The 17,713-nt window shown below is 35.1% G+C and overlaps 2 protein-coding genes and 1 pseudogene across 4 annotated transcripts; all 3 read left to right on the top strand.

The window, feature by feature from the left end:
- The first annotated feature begins 1,071 nt into the window (after window positions 1-1,071).
- LOC138316889 (uncharacterized) lies at window positions 1,072-3,523 on the top strand. 2 transcript variants are annotated; one of them, XM_069258535.1, is made up of 6 exons: window positions 1,072-1,191; window positions 1,745-1,816; window positions 2,051-2,131; window positions 2,361-2,492; window positions 2,702-2,769; window positions 3,185-3,523. In XM_069258535.1, exons 1-6 carry the CDS (start codon window positions 1,185-1,187, stop codon window positions 3,239-3,241), a joined length of 417 nt encoding a protein of 138 aa, XP_069114636.1. In that variant the 5' UTR covers window positions 1,072-1,184; the 3' UTR covers window positions 3,242-3,523. The 2 variants fall into 2 exon arrangements, with proteins under 2 accessions (XP_069114636.1, XP_069114637.1); XM_069258536.1 differs by lacking the exon at window positions 1,745-1,816 and having other exon boundaries at window positions 1,090-1,191.
- Window positions 3,524-6,834: 3,311 nt separating this feature from the next.
- Window positions 6,835-9,675, top strand: LOC138316891 (uncharacterized; annotated as a pseudogene).
- A 3,154-nt stretch (window positions 9,676-12,829) lies between these two features.
- On the top strand, window positions 12,830-15,053 carry LOC138316890 (uncharacterized). Of its 2 annotated transcripts, XM_069258537.1 has the most exons (6): window positions 12,830-12,949; window positions 13,479-13,550; window positions 13,785-13,865; window positions 14,094-14,225; window positions 14,430-14,497; window positions 14,797-15,053. In XM_069258537.1, the coding sequence occupies exons 1-6, from the start codon at window positions 12,943-12,945 to the stop codon at window positions 14,851-14,853; spliced, it is 417 nt and encodes a 138-aa protein (XP_069114638.1). In that variant the 5' UTR covers window positions 12,830-12,942; the 3' UTR covers window positions 14,854-15,053. The 2 variants fall into 2 exon arrangements, with proteins under 2 accessions (XP_069114638.1, XP_069114639.1); XM_069258538.1 differs by lacking the exon at window positions 13,479-13,550 and having other exon boundaries at window positions 12,839-12,949.
- The last annotated feature ends 2,660 nt before the right edge of the window (window positions 15,054-17,713 follow it).

Here is a 17,713-nt window from a genome sequence, read left to right as displayed (position 1 = left end):
GTTAAACTCGGTCGTGAAAATGTTTGCCGACGACGCTAAGCTGATGAAAGGTATTGGATGTGTCAGAGACAGACTAGACCTACAGAACGACATCGACAATATCAGTAAATGGTCTGAGGCATGGAACATGAAATTACACCAAAAACTGCAAACACAAGTCTATTGGAAATCCAAAATTAAAATGACAACATCTGCTACAAAATGGGCACAAATGAAGAAATAATCAAATGTAGTTCGGAAAAAGATCTTAGTGTTACATTTGACCCTCACCTCAAATTTAGTCAGCATGTGAATAATTCAGTCTCTTAAGCCAACCGAATTACAGGATTGATATTCAAAACATTTAGCTATATCAACAAAGACATGTTTTTTGAACCTTTAAAAAACTCTTGTCAGGCCTCATCTGGAATACGGATCATGCGTATGGAACCAAATTTCTATTAAGGACCAGATTTTGATTGAAAATGTCCAGAGACGAGCTACAAAAAGAGTGAAAGTTTAAACAACCTGACATATGAACAACGTCTCAGATCACTAGGAATACCAAGTCTTCAGTATCGACGGAAACGAGCAGATATTGTCCAGGTCTACAAAATAATCAATGATATCGATATTATGGACAAGGACAAGCTCTTTACAATGTCTCCTGTTACTGTCACCAGAGGGCACTCAAAAAAGATTCTGAAGCGCGGTGCAAGATTGAATGTCACAAAGCACAAATTCAACAGTAGAACTGTGGATACATGGAACTGTCTACCTGAAAAAGTGGTATCTGCAATGACACTGAACTCATATAAGTCACGCATGAACAAGCACCGGCACAGTGAGCCCTATAATTTTCTCCTTTATGTTTTTAATGTTACTTGATTGGACAACGATTGTATACAAGGACACGCCTCCAGAAGCCACTAGAGCTTACAACGGTGTTAATTTACATAATCATATAATAACATGATCAGTTTTCATAAAGTGTACTAATCTACTTCTTGTGAGCTACATGTACCTCCATATCTATGACGTCATTGTTATGTTAACTATTATGACGTCATAGACCCCATGTTGAATTGTTACGTCAACATCAAGCTGCTTCACAACCAGATTCTTGCTGCACGCTACTCATCTGCGGTATTGTTTTAATAGTGATTTATCAAGGAAATTGACAGCTACATCAAACTGTATCCGTTATGGAAGGTGAGTCATTGTGTCGAGTATTTGTACTGTGTAGTTGTAAGTAATTATTAAATGTATTAACGGATATCTGTCTAAAACAATCGACATATAGATTGATTGAAATACACTTACGGTAAACATACGTGTTTTGGCGCTAATCATATTTATCGCATTGCGCGCTGGAATTTATTCTTTTATAAAATATTGTTGGCATATATAAATAAGATAAGTAAATCTTTTATGCAGCAATTATAAATGAGTGAATACATTGTTCCGCTAATTTTTTAAATATCGGTTTTGCGCTAAAATGTGATTTTGGCGTTTCGGTTACAGATATTTCTTTCTTTATTTCTTTCCTTGTGTTTTGTTTAGTTATCAACCAACCTACAGTGTATATTGTTTAGCCTATTCGAGATGTATTTTCCTCATTTGAAAACCGTACATGTAGCTCCATGATGTAGGTCTGGAGATTGACAAACAACAATGAAATCTGGTCGAAATTGTTTTTTATTCATTACATTTATATATTCTGAGTATCTCAATCCCAGCAATGGGTTTTGTTATATTTTGTAAGGTTTTATGACAAGTTCAAGCTACATCAAACTGAAGCACATAGCACCAAGCCCACAGAAAGGCTTCAACCATCGTAAGTAGATTAAGATCTCACCGAACATCTCGAGAAATCCCATCAATGCTCAAAACGAGATTAAAACAATCATTTTGATTTTGATAACACATCAACGCGATAGAAACTATCAATCACAATGAGTCGCTTCAATAAGTTGACGAAATTAAGAGAAAAATGAGTTTTGTTTTAGGTTTGAAGTTTCTGAACTGAATTCGTTGCCCCTGTTACATTACCGATATCGATTGTTTTCAGCTCCAATTGTTCCTCCTGCTCCCGCTACTAGAGAGGAAATGATGACTCCCGCCTGGTCAAAATATCTCCCGGATGTACCAGGTAAGGCTCAGTACATGTGCATACGCATCTCGGAAACTAATCAGTGATAAACTTTCACCCCTCCATCACACAAACAATTCTTTCATTTGTTCGCAATAATACCATGTCTGTTATAAATAGGTTTGTTTTGGAACTGCAAGGATAGTAATATTTCTGTTCTTTGTAAATAATAGATTAGTACTACAAATGTGAATATTTATTGTAAATTGATATATATTTATTCTAACAGAATCCAAATCGGCTCGAAGCAGTTCCCCGATCCTGGAAAAAGAGGAAACAGAACTAAGAGAGAAAAGCGACAATCGGAGCAAAATATGGCACCACCTCTTCTACAAGAAAGACTACTCTAAAACCCAAAACGGTATACAATTGTCATGGCAATATTTTACCTTTTGCGATTATATCCAAATGTTAGAGCTAGCATGTCTTAATTTAGAACATTCCTAGGTGTACCTCAAGGAGATGTCATCAGTCCTTCATTTTGTAACAGGTAGAGCTTGATAATCAATTTTACTAAATGTGGGGTGTATTTGTAAAACATCGAATTGACGATATTAATTTTCATTATAGAAACTGGATGGTACAATGTGATGAAGAAATACAGGGCGACGAAATCGTTACACGACATTCTACTTCCAGTAAGTACATGTGACTTTGCCTGAACAACATTCCAGATATGAATACTTGTTGAAGTCATTGAATTCCGGATGTAAGGCTGAGATATGTACGGTCTAGGATCCGAGTATGATTAGTGTAATTAGTATGATATATACATATCAACACTATATCTATAACAAGGAGATCACTATTGCACGATGTCTATTATCCACTCCATGTACCAAACTGAATTTAAATGCAGAGGTGAGTTTCTCGAGGTACAGATGGTCTTGTTTTGTAACTATGTTAAATTAAAAATGATTGATAGCGGATTTTGAAAGTACAACATCCACTAGAATTTTTACTTGATATTTGTTACAATTTTAATTAAAGGTAAACTTGTCAAGATTTCTAGGTTCTATAGGCAAATATTTACGATAATTTATTTATTTTCAGCGTAAAGTAAGAAATGACGTCCCCGCTTCCCCAGCCACCGGCAGTTACAGCGCATGATCGAACAAACAGATACAATGGTGATGTTTCACGGACAATTCAAGGACAATTAAAATATGATGGACACATGTATTCTGACGTTCTGTTGTTCTGACGTTGAAAGTCTACAAGAGCAGAAACGAACGATTCATGGCACATATAATGAACTCTTTAAGAATTGTTTTTTTACATTTCTTGTCCACCATTTTAATAAGAACCTCTACAGACACATTCTTTACATTTTGATAGGTATTATATTAATTTTATAGATAACAATATTAAAGACAGATATTTACTAGCTGCCTGTTGTTTCTGTTATATGATAATATCACGCATGTTTGGAACTTACACGAAAATCGAGGCAGTTTTGTAATAATTGCTCATTAAAAAGACATTTGCCGGGGTAAACTCATATATAGACCATGTCAAAGAGTTCGCTCTATGTAATCTGCTAATTATTATTTTGGTTTTGGATCGTTACATTAAATTGTTTTTAGAAGAAGAATTTCCGGTTCACGATTGTTTTCTAATGCAGTTAAAATTAACAGTAGGGGCCGCAGAATCAAACCAAAATAGAGTTCCGGGAATCACCTTTAGGCATAAGATTTCATAGAGAGGTGAATGGTTCGAGTCTGCTGATTGGGTATTAATGGTGCATCAGTTTCAAATGTTTAATGTGTGATTAAGACAATAAATGTAGACGTGAAATATGTAAGGACATTTTGGAATTCTTTTCAGTCTCTTTCTGACCGGGGAAGAGAAATAATCAAAATAGCAATTTTATGAAAATTTTGTTCAATTTTTAGTGCGGAATTCAACAAGATATGGAACCGCCACACAAAAGTTTAGGATGATGGTACTTCTTTAACGATTTTTTTTTCAAAGTTGTGTGTGATGACTCTCGTCAAAATTAGTGTTGAATGACCGGACTTGAAAAGTTCATCAAACCCGGACAGTGACAAACGTTAACATTGTCGTCTATGGAAAATCATTTGGTTCTGCGGTCTCTAGTATTTACCGTTAAATGCCAAACAAACACATTTGTAGAATTGTAGCTGAGCAGTAATCAATTACACATTTCTTTTCAATCTAACCAGTAAGACATAAACGTATATGTTTTACTTATGTTAACACGACACAATTACTATTTACTCGAGTTAGTAAAATGAAAGTAAGGAGGGTTCACGGAGGGACCAAAACGGCGCCCTGCTGGATGAAATGTTTAAAGTTAAATCCATTCAGGATAGAACCTTATCACAATATGTTCACATGAAAATCACCAGAAGAATTTTTTTATTACAGCACAAACATTTATTCTCACATATGTACATGGTAGAACACAGAATTCCATCCTACTCTTTTCTTGGTTTCTGAGGTGTATACATGTACGATCCATTTCTCTCGATGTGCTACAATTGTTAGAATTGACCGCGAAAAGTATTCACAAATACAATGTACATGTAACAAAACCGTCGAATGAAAAGTGAAAAGTTGTCATCATCTAACCCTTTGTATACCGGTACAGGTAAATCCCCTTAGGCGCCTCATGATCAGTCCCATGTTGTGAAAACATTGCTGCCGGTTTGCCCAAGTTAATTTTACAAAGAAAGGTATAGTAACATTACCTAGACAGTTCCGGTTTTCAGAGTAGACAGATTCCGGATTATGCAGGTTTTGGGTACTATAGTTTATAAAGAAATTTGCCGGGACCAAACAAATTAATCGGTATATAAAAGTTTCCGGTTTATACAGGGTTCGGTTTAGACAAGTTATACTGTAATATAAAAATAATTATACGTAATATGCTCTTAAACAGGGATCTGTTTTGACCCATGTAACAGTAAATTATTTTTTTGTAATTGATAAATATGTTCAAATGCCACTGTTTATTGTGTCCATGTCCGTATTTGCTTTCTATGTTCAAATGATATAACACAATCAACTTTACGATGAAGCCGTTACAGGCCACACAACAAGGTTTCAATGATACTCGCAATTGGAACAAACATGAATCATGCTGCACAAACTTCAATTATAGTAATCCACATGGCGTCATGTATCTTGGGTCAACAACTAGTTTCTAAAAGAAATTTGATAAGTACATGATTACTTGATAGATATTAACTCCCTTGTATATTCCTGAGGTAAAGCAATACAGAAGAGCGACCTAGCCCCGGGAAGTACTTTCATTACGCGGAAAGCCCCTGTTTATAATCATACATAAAGAAATAAAAACCAAATATATTCTAAAATTGGTCTATTCAATATGGAGAAATAAAGGTAAGTTTCAAATGTTTGAAAAATAAACACAGCTAAACTGGGTTAGAGATAAAGTTTTTGGGATCCTCCGGAAGCGTCTCTTGACCGGAAATACTAGAAGTAAAATCAATGGCAAAATTGTCGAAAAACCTGCAAGATTGACATATACAAAAATGGCTTATTCTGCTATTGGCATAGGAATTGTCAAGTTCAGGTAGGTTTAAAAAAGAAAACTGAGTAGAGTGTTTCGAAAATTTGGTCCAAAAATCATGCAAATTTTCAGGTAAATTGTAAATGTTGTGCAGATAAATTAGATGTATACTTTTTACAGGTATTTATTACAGTTAAATGACTATACATGTACTTAGAATTCTAAAGCACGATGTAAGTGTTAAACTCGGTGGTGAAAATGTTTGTCGATGACGTTAAGCTGATGAAAGGTATTGGATGTGTCAGAGACAGACTAGAACTATAGAATGACGTCGACAATATCATTAAATGGTCTGAGACATGGAACATGGAATTTAACACCAAAAAGTGCAAACACAAGTCTATTGGAAATTCAAATCAACATGACAACTTCTGCTACAAAATGGGCACAAATGAAGAAATAATCAAATGTAGTTCGGAAAAAAGATCTTAGTGTTACATTTGACCCTCACCTCAAATTTAGTTAGCGTGTGAATAATTCAGTCTCTTAAGCCAACCGAATTACAGGATTGATATTCAAAACATTTAGCTATATCAACAAAGACATGTTTTTGAACTTTACAAAAAACTCTTGTCAGGCCTCATCTGGAATACGGATCATGCGTATGGAACCAAATTTCTATTAAGGACCAGATTTTGATTGAAAATGTCCAGAGACGAGCTACAAAAAGAGTGAAAGTTTAAACAACCTGACATATGAACAACGTCTCAGATCACTAGGAATACCAAGTCTTCAGTATCGACGGAAACGAGCAGATATTGTCCAGGTCTACAAAATAATCAATGATATCGATATTATGGACAAGGACAAACTCTTTACAATGTCTCCTGTTACTGTCACCAGAGGGCACTCAAAAAAGATTCTGAAGCGCGGTGCAAGATTGAATGTCACAAAGCACAAATTCTTCAACAGTAGAACTGTGGATACATGGAACTGTCTACCTGAAAAAGTGGTATCTGCAATGACACTGAACTCATTTAAGTCACGCATGAACAAGCACCGGCACAATGAGCCCTATAATTTTCTCCTACATGTTTTTAATGTTACTTGATTGGACAACGATTGTATACAAGGACACGCCTCCAGAAGCCACTAGAGCTTACAACGGTGTTAATTTACATAATCATATAATAACATGATCAGTTTTCATAAAGTGTACTAATCTACTTCTTGTGAGCTACATGTACCTCCATATCTATGACGTCATTGTTATGTTAACTATTATGACGTCATAGACCCAATGTTGAATTGTTACGTCAACATCAAGCTGCTTCACAACCAGATTCTTGCTGCACGCTACTCATCTGCGGTATTGTTTTAATAGTGATTTATCAAGGAAATTGACAGCTACATCAAACTGTATCCGTTATGGAAGGTGAGTCATTGTGTCGAGTATTTGTACTGTGTAGTTGTAAGTAATTATTAAATGTATTAACGGATATCTGTCTAAAACAATCGACATATAGATTGATTGAAATACACTTACGGTAAACATACGTGTTTTGGCGCTAATCATATTTATCGCATTGCGCGCTGGAATTTATTCTTTTATAAAATATTGTTGCATATATAAATAAGATAAGTAAATCTTTTATGCAGCAATTATAAATGAGTGAATACATTGTTCCACTAATTTTTTAAATACCGGTTTTGCGCTAAAATGTGATTTTGGCGTTTCGTTTACAGATATTTTCTTTCTTTATTAATTTCCTTGTGTTTTGTTTAGTTATCAACCAACCTACAGTGTATATTGTTTAGCCTATTCGAGATGTATTTTCCTCCTTTGAAAACCGTACATGTAGCTCCATCATGTAGGTCTGGAGATTGACAAACAACAATGAAATCTGGTCGAAATTGTTTTTTTATTCATTACATTTATATATTCTGATTATCTCAATCCCAGCAATGGGTTTTGTTATATTTTTTAAGGTTTTATGACAAGTTCAAGCTACATCAAACTGAAGCACATAGCACCAAGCCCACAGAAAGGCTTCAACCATCGTAAGTAGATTAAGATCTCACCGAACATCTCGAGAAATCCCATCAATGCTCAAAACGAGATTAAAACAATCATTTTGATTTTGATAACACATCAACGCGATATAAACTATCAATCACAATGAGTCGCTTCAATAAGTTGACGAAATTAAGAGAAAAATGAGTTTTGTTTTAGGTTTGAAGTTTCTGAACTGAATTCGTTGCCCCTGTTACATTACCGATATCGATTTTTTCAGCTCCAATTGTTCCTCCTGCTCCCGCTACTAGAGAGGAAATGATGACTCCCCGCCTGGTCAAAATATCTCCCGGATGTACCAGGTAAGGCTCAGTACATGTGCATACGCATCTCGGAAAACTAATCAGTGATAAACTTTCACCCCTCCATCACACAAACAATTCTTTCATTTGTTCGCAATAATACCATGTCTGCTATAGAATATGTTTGTTTTGGAACTGCAAGGATAGTAATATTTCTGTTCTTTGTAAATAATATATTAGTACTACAAATGTGAATATTTATTGTAAATTGATATATATTTATTCTAACAGAATCCAAATCGGCTCGAAGCAGTTCCCCGATCCTGGAAAAAGAGGAAACAGAACTAAGAGAGAAAAGCGACAATCGGAGCAAAATATGGCACCACCTCTTCTACAAGAAAGACTACTCTAAAACCCAAAACGGTATACAATTGTCATGGCAATATTTTACCTTTTGCGATTATATCCAAATGTTAGAGCTAGCATGTCTTAATTTAGAACATTCCTAGGTGTACCTCAAGGAGATGTCATCAGTCCTTCATTTTATAACAGTTAGAGCTTGATAATCAATTTTACTAAATGTATGGGTGTATTTGTAAAACATCGAATTGACGATATTAATTTTCATTATAGAAACTGGATGGTACAATGTGATGAAGAAATACAGGGCGACGAAATCGTTACACGACATTCTACTTTCAGTAAGTACATGTAACTTTGCCTGAACAACATTCCAGATAGGACTACTTGTTGAAGTTATTGAATTCCGGATGTAAGGCTGAGATATGTCCGGTCTAGGATCTGAGTATAATTAGTGTAATTAGTATGACATATACATATCAACACTATACCTATAACAAGGAGATCCCTATTGCACAATGTCTATTATCCACTCCATGTACCAAACTGAATTTAAATGCAGAGGTGAGTTTCTCGGGGTACAGATGGTCTTGATTTGTAACTATTTTAAATTAATAATGATTGATAGCGGATTTTGAAAGTGCAACATCCACTGAAATTTTAACTTGATATTCCTTACAATTTTGATTAAAGGTAAACTGGTCATGTATATATGTTCTATATGCAAATATTTACGATAATTTATTCATTTTCAGCGTAAAATAAGAAATGACGTCCCCGCTTCCCCAGCCATCGGCAGTTACAGCGCATGATCGAACAAACAGATACCATGGTGATGTTTTACGGACAATTCAAAGACAATTAAAATATGATGGACACATGTATTCTGACGTTCTGTTGTTTTGACGTTGAAAGTCAACAAGAGCAGAAACGATCGATTCATGGCACACATAATGTACTCTTTTAGAATTGTTTTTACATATCTTGTCCGCCATTTTAATAAGAACCTCTACAGGCATATTTTTTATATTTTGATGTATATTATATTAATTTTATAGATTACAATATTAAAGACAAATATTTAGTAGCTACATGTACCTGTTGTTTGTTTTATGATAATATCAAGTATGTTCGGAACTTACACGAAAATCGAGGCAGTTTTGTTATAATTGTTCACTCTATGTAATCTGCTAATTAATTTTTTGGTTTTAGATCGTTACATTAAATTGTTTTTAGAAGAAGAACTTCCGGTTCACGATTGTTTTCTAATGCAGTTAAAATTAACAGTAGGGGTCGCATAATCAAACCAAAATAGAGTTCCGGGAATCACCTTTTGGGCACAAGATTTCATAGTGAGGTGAATGGTTCGAGCCTGCTGATTGGGTATTAATGGTGCATCAGTTTCAAATGTTTAATGTGTGATTAAGACAATAAATGTAGACGTGAAATATGTAAGGACATTTTGAATTCTTTTCAGCCTCTTTCTGACGGGGGAAGGGAAATAATCAAAATAGCAATTTTATGAAAATTTTATTCAATTTTTAGTGCGGAATTCAACAAGATATGGAACCGCCACGCAAAAGTTTAAGAAGATTTTTTCAAGATTTTTTTTTCACAGTTGTGTTTGATGACTCTCGTCAAAATTAGTGTTGAATGACCGGACTTGAAAAGTTCATCAAACCCGGACAGTGACAAACGTTAACATTGTCGTCTATGGAAAATCATTTGGTTCTGCGGTCTCTAGTATCTACCGTTAAATGCCAAACAAACACATTTGTAGAATTGTAGCTGAGCAGTAATCAATTACACATTTCTTTTCAATCTAACCAGTAAGACATAAACGTATATGTTTTACTTATGTTAACACGACACAATTACTATTTACTCGAGTTAGTAAAATGAAAGTAAGGAGGGTTCACGGAGGGACCAAAACGGCGCCCTGCTGGATGAAATGTTTAAAGTTAAATCCATTCAGTACAGTATAACTTGTCTAAACCGGATGTGAACAGGGCCAGTCTATTTGTTCGGTTTATACAGGTGTCCGGTTAATAGAGGATAGAACCTTATCACAATATGTTCACATGAAAATCACCAGAAGAATTTTTTTTTATTACAGCACAAACATTTATTCTCACATATGTACATGGTAGAACACAGAATTCCATCCTACTCTTTTCTTGGTTTCTGAGGTGTATACATGTACGATCCATTTCTCTCGATGTGCTACAATTGTTAGAATTGACCGCGAAAAGTATTCACAAATACAATGTACATGTAACAAAACCGTCGAATGAAAAGTGAAAAGTTGTCATTATCTAGCCCTTTGTATATCGGTACAGGTAAATCCCCTTAGGCGCCTCATGATCAGTCCCATGTGAAAACATTTCCGCCGGTTTGCCCAAGTTAATTTTACAAAGAAAGGTATAGTAACATTACCTAGACAGTTCCGGTTTTCAGAGTAGACAGATTCCGGATTATGCAGGTTTTGGGTACTATAGTTTATAAAGAAATTTGCCGGGACCAAACAAATTAATCGGTATATACAAGTTTCCGGTTTATACAGGGTTCGGTTTAGACAAGTTATACTGTAATATAAAAATAATTATACGTAATATGCTCTTAAACAGGGATCTGTTTTGACCCATGTAACAGTAAATTGTTTTTTTGTAATTGATAAATATGTTCAAATGCCACTGTTTATTGTGTCCATGTCCGTATTTGCTTTCTATGTTCAAATGATATAACACAATCAACTTTACGATGAAGCCGTTACAGGCCACACAACAAGGTTTCAATGATACTCGCAATTGGAACAAACATGAATCATGCTGCACAAACTTCAATTATAGTAATCCACATGGCGTCATGTATCTTGGGTCAACAACTAGTTTCTAAAAGAAATTTGATAAGTACATGATTATTTGATACATATTAACTCCCTTGTATATTCCTGAGGTAAAGCAATACAGAAGAGCGACCTAGCCCCCGGAAGTACTTTCATTACGCGGAAAGCCCCCGTTTGTAATCATACATAAAGAAATAAAAACCAAATATATTCTAAAATTGGTCTATTCAATATGGAGAAATAAAAGCAAGTTTCAAATGTTTGAAAAATAAACACAGCTAAACTGGGTTAGAGATAAAGTTTTTGGGATCCTCCGGAAGCGTCTTTTGACCGGAAATACTAGAAGTAAAATCAATGGCAAAATTGTCGAAAAACCTGCAAGATTGACATATACAGATATGGCTTATTCTGCTATTGGCATAGGAATTGTCAAGTTCAGGTAGGTTTAAAAAAGAAAACTGAGTAGAGTGTTTCGAACTTTTGGTCCAAAAATCATGCTAATTTTCTGGTAAATTGTAAATGTTGTGCAGATAAATTAGATATATACTTTTTACAGGTATTTATTACAATTGAATGACTATACTTAAGAATTCTAAAGCATGATGTAAGTGTTAAACTCGGTCAAGAAAATGTTTGCCGACGACGCTAAGCTGATGAAAGGTATTGGATGTGTCAGAGACAGACTAGAACTATAGAATGACGTCGACAATATCATTAAATGGTCTGAGACATGGAACATGGAATTTAACACCAAAAAGTGCAAACACAAGTCTATTGGAAATTCAAATCAACATGACAACTTCTGCTACAAAATGGGCACAAATGAAGAAATAATCAAATGTAGTTCGGAAAAAAGATCTTAGTGTTACATTTGATCCTCACCTCAAATTTAGTCAGCATGTGAATAATTTAGTCTCTAAAGCCAACCGAATTACAGGATTGATATTCAAAACATTTAGCTATATCAACAAAGACATGTTTTTGAACCTTTAAAAAACTCTTGTCAGGCCTCATCTGGAATACGGATCATGCGTTTGGAACCAAATTTCTATTAAGGACCAGATTTTGATTGAAAATGTCCAGAGACGAGCTACAAAAAGAGTAAAAGGTTTAAACAACCTGACATGAACAACGTCTCAGATCACTAGGAATACCAAGTCTTCAGTATCGACGGAAACGAGCAGATATTGCCCAGATCTACAAAATAATCAATGATATCGATATTATGGACAAAGACAAACTATTTACACTGTCTCCTGTTACTGTCACCAGAGGGCACTCAAAAAAGATTCTGAAGCGCGGTGCAAGATTGAATGTCACAAAGCACAAATTCAACAGTAGAACATGGAACTGTCTACCTGAAAAAGTGGTATCTGCAATGACACTGAAATCATTTAAGTCACACCTGAACAAGCACCGGCACAATGAGCCCTATAATGTTCTCCTACATGTTTCTAATGTTACTTGATTGGACAACGATTGTACATACATGTAAGGATACGCCTCCAGAAGCCACTAGAGCTTACAACGGTGTTAATTTACATAATCATATAATAACATGATCAGTTTTCATAAAGTGTACTAATCTACTTCTTGTGAGCTACATGTACCTCCATATCTATGACGTCATTGTTATGTTAACTATTATGACGTCATAGACCCCATGTTGAATTGTTACGTCAACATCAAGCTGCTTCACAACCAGATTCTTGCTGCACGCTACTCATCTGCGGTATTGTTTTAATAGTGATTTATCAAGGAAATTGACAGCTACATCAAACTGTATCCGTTATGGAAGGTCAGTCATTGTGTCGAGTATTTGTACTGTGTAGTTGTAAGTAATTATTAAATGTATTAACGGATATCTGTCTAAAACAATCGACATATAGATTGATTGAAATACACTTACTGTAAACATACGTGTTTTGGCGCTAATCATATTTATCGCATTGCGCGCTGGAATTTATTCTTTTATAAAATATTGTTGCATATATAAATAAGATAAGTAAATCTTTTATGCATTGTTCCGCTAATTTTTTAAATATCAGTTTTGCGCTAAAATGTGATTTTGGCGTTTCGTTTACAGATATTTTCTTTCTTTATTTCTTTCCTTGTGTTTTGTTTAGTTATCAACCAACCTACAGTGTATATTGTTTAGCCTATTCGAGATGTATTTTCCTCCTTTGAAAACCGTACATGTAGCTCCATCATGTAGGTCTGCAGATTGACCAACAACAATGAAATCTGGTCGAAATTGTTTTTTATTCATTACATTTATATATTCTGAGTATCTCAATCCTAGCAATGGGTTTGTTATATTTTTTAAGGTTTTATGACAAGTTCAAGCTACATCAAACTGAAGCACATAGCACCAAGCCCACAGAAAGGCTTCAACCATCGTAAGTAGATTAAGATCTCACCGAACATCTCGAGAAATCCCATCAATGCTCAAAACGAGATTAAAACAATCATTTTGATTTTGATAACACATCAACGCGATAGAAACTATCAATCACAATGAGTCGCTTCAACAAGTTGACGAAATTAAGAGAAAAATGAGTTTTGTTTTAGGTTTGAAATTTCTGAACTGAATTCGTTGCCCCTGTTACATTACCGATATCGATTTTTTTCAGCTCCAATTGTTCCTCCTGCTCCCGCTACTAGAGAGGAAATGATGACTCCCGCCTGGTCAAAATATCTCCCGGATGTACCAGGTAAGGCTCAGTACATGTGCATACATATCTTGAAAACTAATCAGTGATAAACTTTCACCCCTCCATCACACAAACAATTCTTTCATTTGTTCGCAATAATACCATGTCTGCTATAGATATGTTTGTTTTGGAACTGCAAGGATAGTAATATTCTGTTCTTTGTAAATAATTGATTAGTACTACAAATGTGAATATTTATTGTAAATTGATATATATTTATTCTAACAGAATCCAAATCGGCTCGAAGCAGTTCCCCGATCCTGGAAAAAGAGGAAACAGAACTAAGAGAGAAAAGCGACAATCGGAGCAAAATATGGCACCACCTCTTCTACAAGAAAGACTACTCTAAAACCCAAAACGGTATACCATTGTCATTGCAATATTTTACCTTTTGCGATTACATTCAGATGTTAGAGCTAGCACGTCTTTATTTAGAACATTCCTAGGTGTACCTCAAGGAGATGTCATCAGTCCTTCATTTTTGTAACAGTTAAAGCTTGTTAATTAATTTTACTAAAGGTTTGGTATAAAACATCGAATTGACGATATTAATTTTCATTACAGAAGCTGGGTGGTACAATGTTATGAAGAAATACAGACCGACGAAATCGCTACACGACATTTTACTTTCAGTAAGTAGTATGATATATACATATCAATACTATACCTATAACAAGGATATCACTATTGCACGATGTCTATTATCCACTCCATGTACCAAACTGAATTTAAATGCAGATGTGAATTTCTCGGGGTACAGATGGCCTTGATCTGTTTCTATGTTAAATTGATAATGATTGATAGCGGATTTTGAAAGTACAACATCCACTGAAATTTTAACTTGATATTCGTTACAATCTTAATTAAAGGTAAACTGGTCAAGATTTTTATGTTCTATATGCAAATATTTACGATAATTCATTATTTTCAGCGTCAAGTAAGAAATGACGTCCCCGCTTCCCCAGCCATCGGCAGTTACAGCGTATGATCGAACAAACAGATAAAATGGTGATGTTTTACGGACAATTCAAGGACAACTGAAATATGATGGACACATGTATTCTGACGTTCTGTTGTTTTGACGTTGAAAGTCAACAAGAGCAGAAACGATCGATTCATGGCACACATAATGTACTCTTTTAGAATTGTTTTTACATATCTTGTCCGCCATTTTAATAAAAACCTCTACATGCATATATTTTATATTTTGATATATATTATATTAATGTTATAGATTACAATATTAAAGACAAATAATTAGTAGCTACATGTACCTGTTGTTTGTTTTATGATAATATCAAGTATGTTCGGAACTTACACGAAAATCGAGGCAGTTTTGTTATAATTGTTCATTAAAAAGACATTTGCCAGGACTTACTCATATATAGACTAGGTCGGAGAGTTCACTCTATGTAATCTGCTAATTAATTTTTTGGTTTTGGATCGTTAAATTAACTTGTTTTTAGAAGAAGAACTTCCGGTTCACGATTGTTTTCTAATGTAGTTAAAATTAATAGTAGGGGCCGCAGAATCAAACCAAAAATACATTTCCTGAAATCACCGTTTGGGCACAAGATTTCATAGAGAGGTGAATGTTTCGAGCCTGCTGATTGGGTATTAATAGTGCACCAGTTTCAAATATTTAATGTGTGGTAGGACAATATATGTAGATGTGAAATATGTTAAGACATTTTGGAATTATTCTAACCTTGTTTCTGACGAGGGAGATAATCAACATCATCAACATGGCAATTTTTATGAAAATTTTGTTCAATTTTTAGAGCGGAATTCAACACAAAATGGAACCGCCACATAAAAGTTTAGCAAGATGGTACTTCTTTTACATTTTTTATTCACAGTTGTGTGGGATGACTCTCTTCAAAATTAGTGTTGAATGACCTTTTTTGTTGGTTTGTTTGATTAATTTACGTCCTTTTAACAGCAATGGTCATGTAAGGACGGCCTCCCATGTATGCGGTGTGTTGCGTGTATGTTGTGCGAGGTGCATGTTTCGGGAGACTGCGATATATTCATGTTGTGTCTTCTTGTATAGTGGAACTTTTGCCCTTTTTATAGCGCTATATCACTGGAGCATGCCGCCGAAGACACCAAGCAACACACCCCACCCGGTCACATTATACTGACAACGGGCGAACCAGTCGTCCCACTCCCTTTTTGCTGAGCGCTAAGCAGGAGCAGAAACTACCATTTTTGTAGACTTTGGTGTGTCTCGGCCAGGGGACAGAACCCAGAGCCTTCCTCACAGGGGCGAACGCTCAACTCAAGGCCAAAAGTGAGGCGGTGCCAAAGGAGGCATTAGGAAGGATAAAGTCAGTTAGGAAGAAGAGAAAAGATAAGATCCTAAATTTAGTCGCCTTTTACGATCATGCAATCGGGGCAGCAGGTACAATTCTAACGCCCTACCTGCAGGGCCGTGTTGAATGACCGGACTTGAAAACTTCATCAAACCTGGATAGTGGCAAACGTAAACATTGTCGTCTATGGAAAATCATTTGGTTCTGCGGTCTCTAGTATCTACCGTTAATTGCTAAACAAATACATTTGTAGAATTGCAGCTCAGCAGTAATCAATAACAACTTTCTTTCGAATCTAACCAGTAAGACATACACGTATATGTTTTACATATGACAATGTAAACACGATACAATTATTATTTACTAGAGATAGCAAAATGAAAGTAAGGAAGGCTCAAGCTGGGCTCAAAACAGCGCCCTGCTGAATGAAATGTTTGAAATTAAACCCATTCAATAATATAAAAAGAAATTATTATACTTTATACTTTTGACCCCTGTAAACAGTAAACTTATTTTTTCATTAGAAAATATGTTCAAATCATACCGTTTCTTTTGTCCAGGTCAGTATTTGCTTTCTATTTCCAAATGATATAGCACAATTAGCTTTACGACTAATCCGTTACAGGCGACATAAGAATGTTTCAATCACATTCGTTATTTGAACAAACTTGAATCATTCTGTACAAACTCTATTAAAGTAATCCAAGAAAGACTCGTCACGCATATGAAATTTGATAAGTTCACGCTTATTTGACAGATTTTACCTCACTCTGTATTTTCCGAGGATAGCACATAGAAAAATTATATGACAGCAACGACAGCAAACAAAATGTTTTGTTTTTTAAAGTTTTAAGCAAAGTTCAAGTTACATGAAACTGAAGAAAACATAACGACAACAGCAAGAGAAAAATGTGTTATGTTTAACTTTGGGTTTGAAGTTCATTTTACCTGAATTCGTTGTCCTGATACCTTTCACGAGTATCGATTTTCAGCTCCAATTGTTCCTCCTGCTCCCGCTACAAGAGAAGAAATGATGACTCCCGCCTGATCAAAATATCTCCCGGATGTACGAGGTAAGGTTCAGCACATGTGTAAGTCTGAACTGTATTGCATCACTAATATACCCCCATCCCGTCCATCCAACATACAATTCTTTTACTCTGCCCGCAATTGTACCATGTCTGCTACAAAAATATTTGTTTTGGAACTACTAGGATAGTAATATTTCTGTTCGTCGCGAAATATTTAAAATATATTAGTACTACAAATGTGAATATTTATTGTAAATAGATATATGTTATAAAAGAATCCAAATCGGCTCGAAGCATTCTCCCGATCTTGAGGAAGCAATACGAAGAGAGAAAAGCGACAATCGGAACAAAATATGGCAACAACACTTTTACAAGAAAGATAATAACGGTATACCATCTTCGTTGTAATATTTTATCTTATATATAATTCCTACGCTGAAAGAATAATGTGTTAAAACAATGATTTGTAAAAAGTTCGTCCGTCGTCATCATTTCAAATCTG

This window comes from Argopecten irradians, chromosome 2 (assembly GCF_041381155.1).
Source record: "Argopecten irradians isolate NY chromosome 2, Ai_NY, whole genome shotgun sequence".
Lineage (NCBI taxonomy): Eukaryota > Metazoa > Mollusca > Bivalvia > Pectinida > Pectinidae > Argopecten > Argopecten irradians.
The sequence above is the reverse complement of the archived record's forward strand: the minus strand, read 5'-3'. Positions and strand labels throughout refer to the sequence as shown.

Excerpts from the sequence above, each read along its gene's own strand:
- LOC138316889 (XM_069258535.1), top strand. Across the intron at positions 1,817-2,050 it reads ACAGAAAGGCTTCAACCATC|CTCCAATTGTTCCTCCTGCT; the intron begins GTAAGTAGATTA and ends GATTGTTTTCAG. Across the intron at positions 2,493-2,701 it reads CTACTCTAAAACCCAAAACG|AAACTGGATGGTACAATGTG; the intron begins GTATACAATTGT and ends TTTTCATTATAG.
- LOC138316890 (XM_069258537.1), top strand. Across the intron at positions 13,551-13,784 it reads ACAGAAAGGCTTCAACCATC|CTCCAATTGTTCCTCCTGCT; the intron begins GTAAGTAGATTA and ends GATTTTTTTCAG. Across the intron at positions 14,498-14,796 it reads TACACGACATTTTACTTTCA|CGTCAAGTAAGAAATGACGT; the intron begins GTAAGTAGTATG and ends CATTATTTTCAG.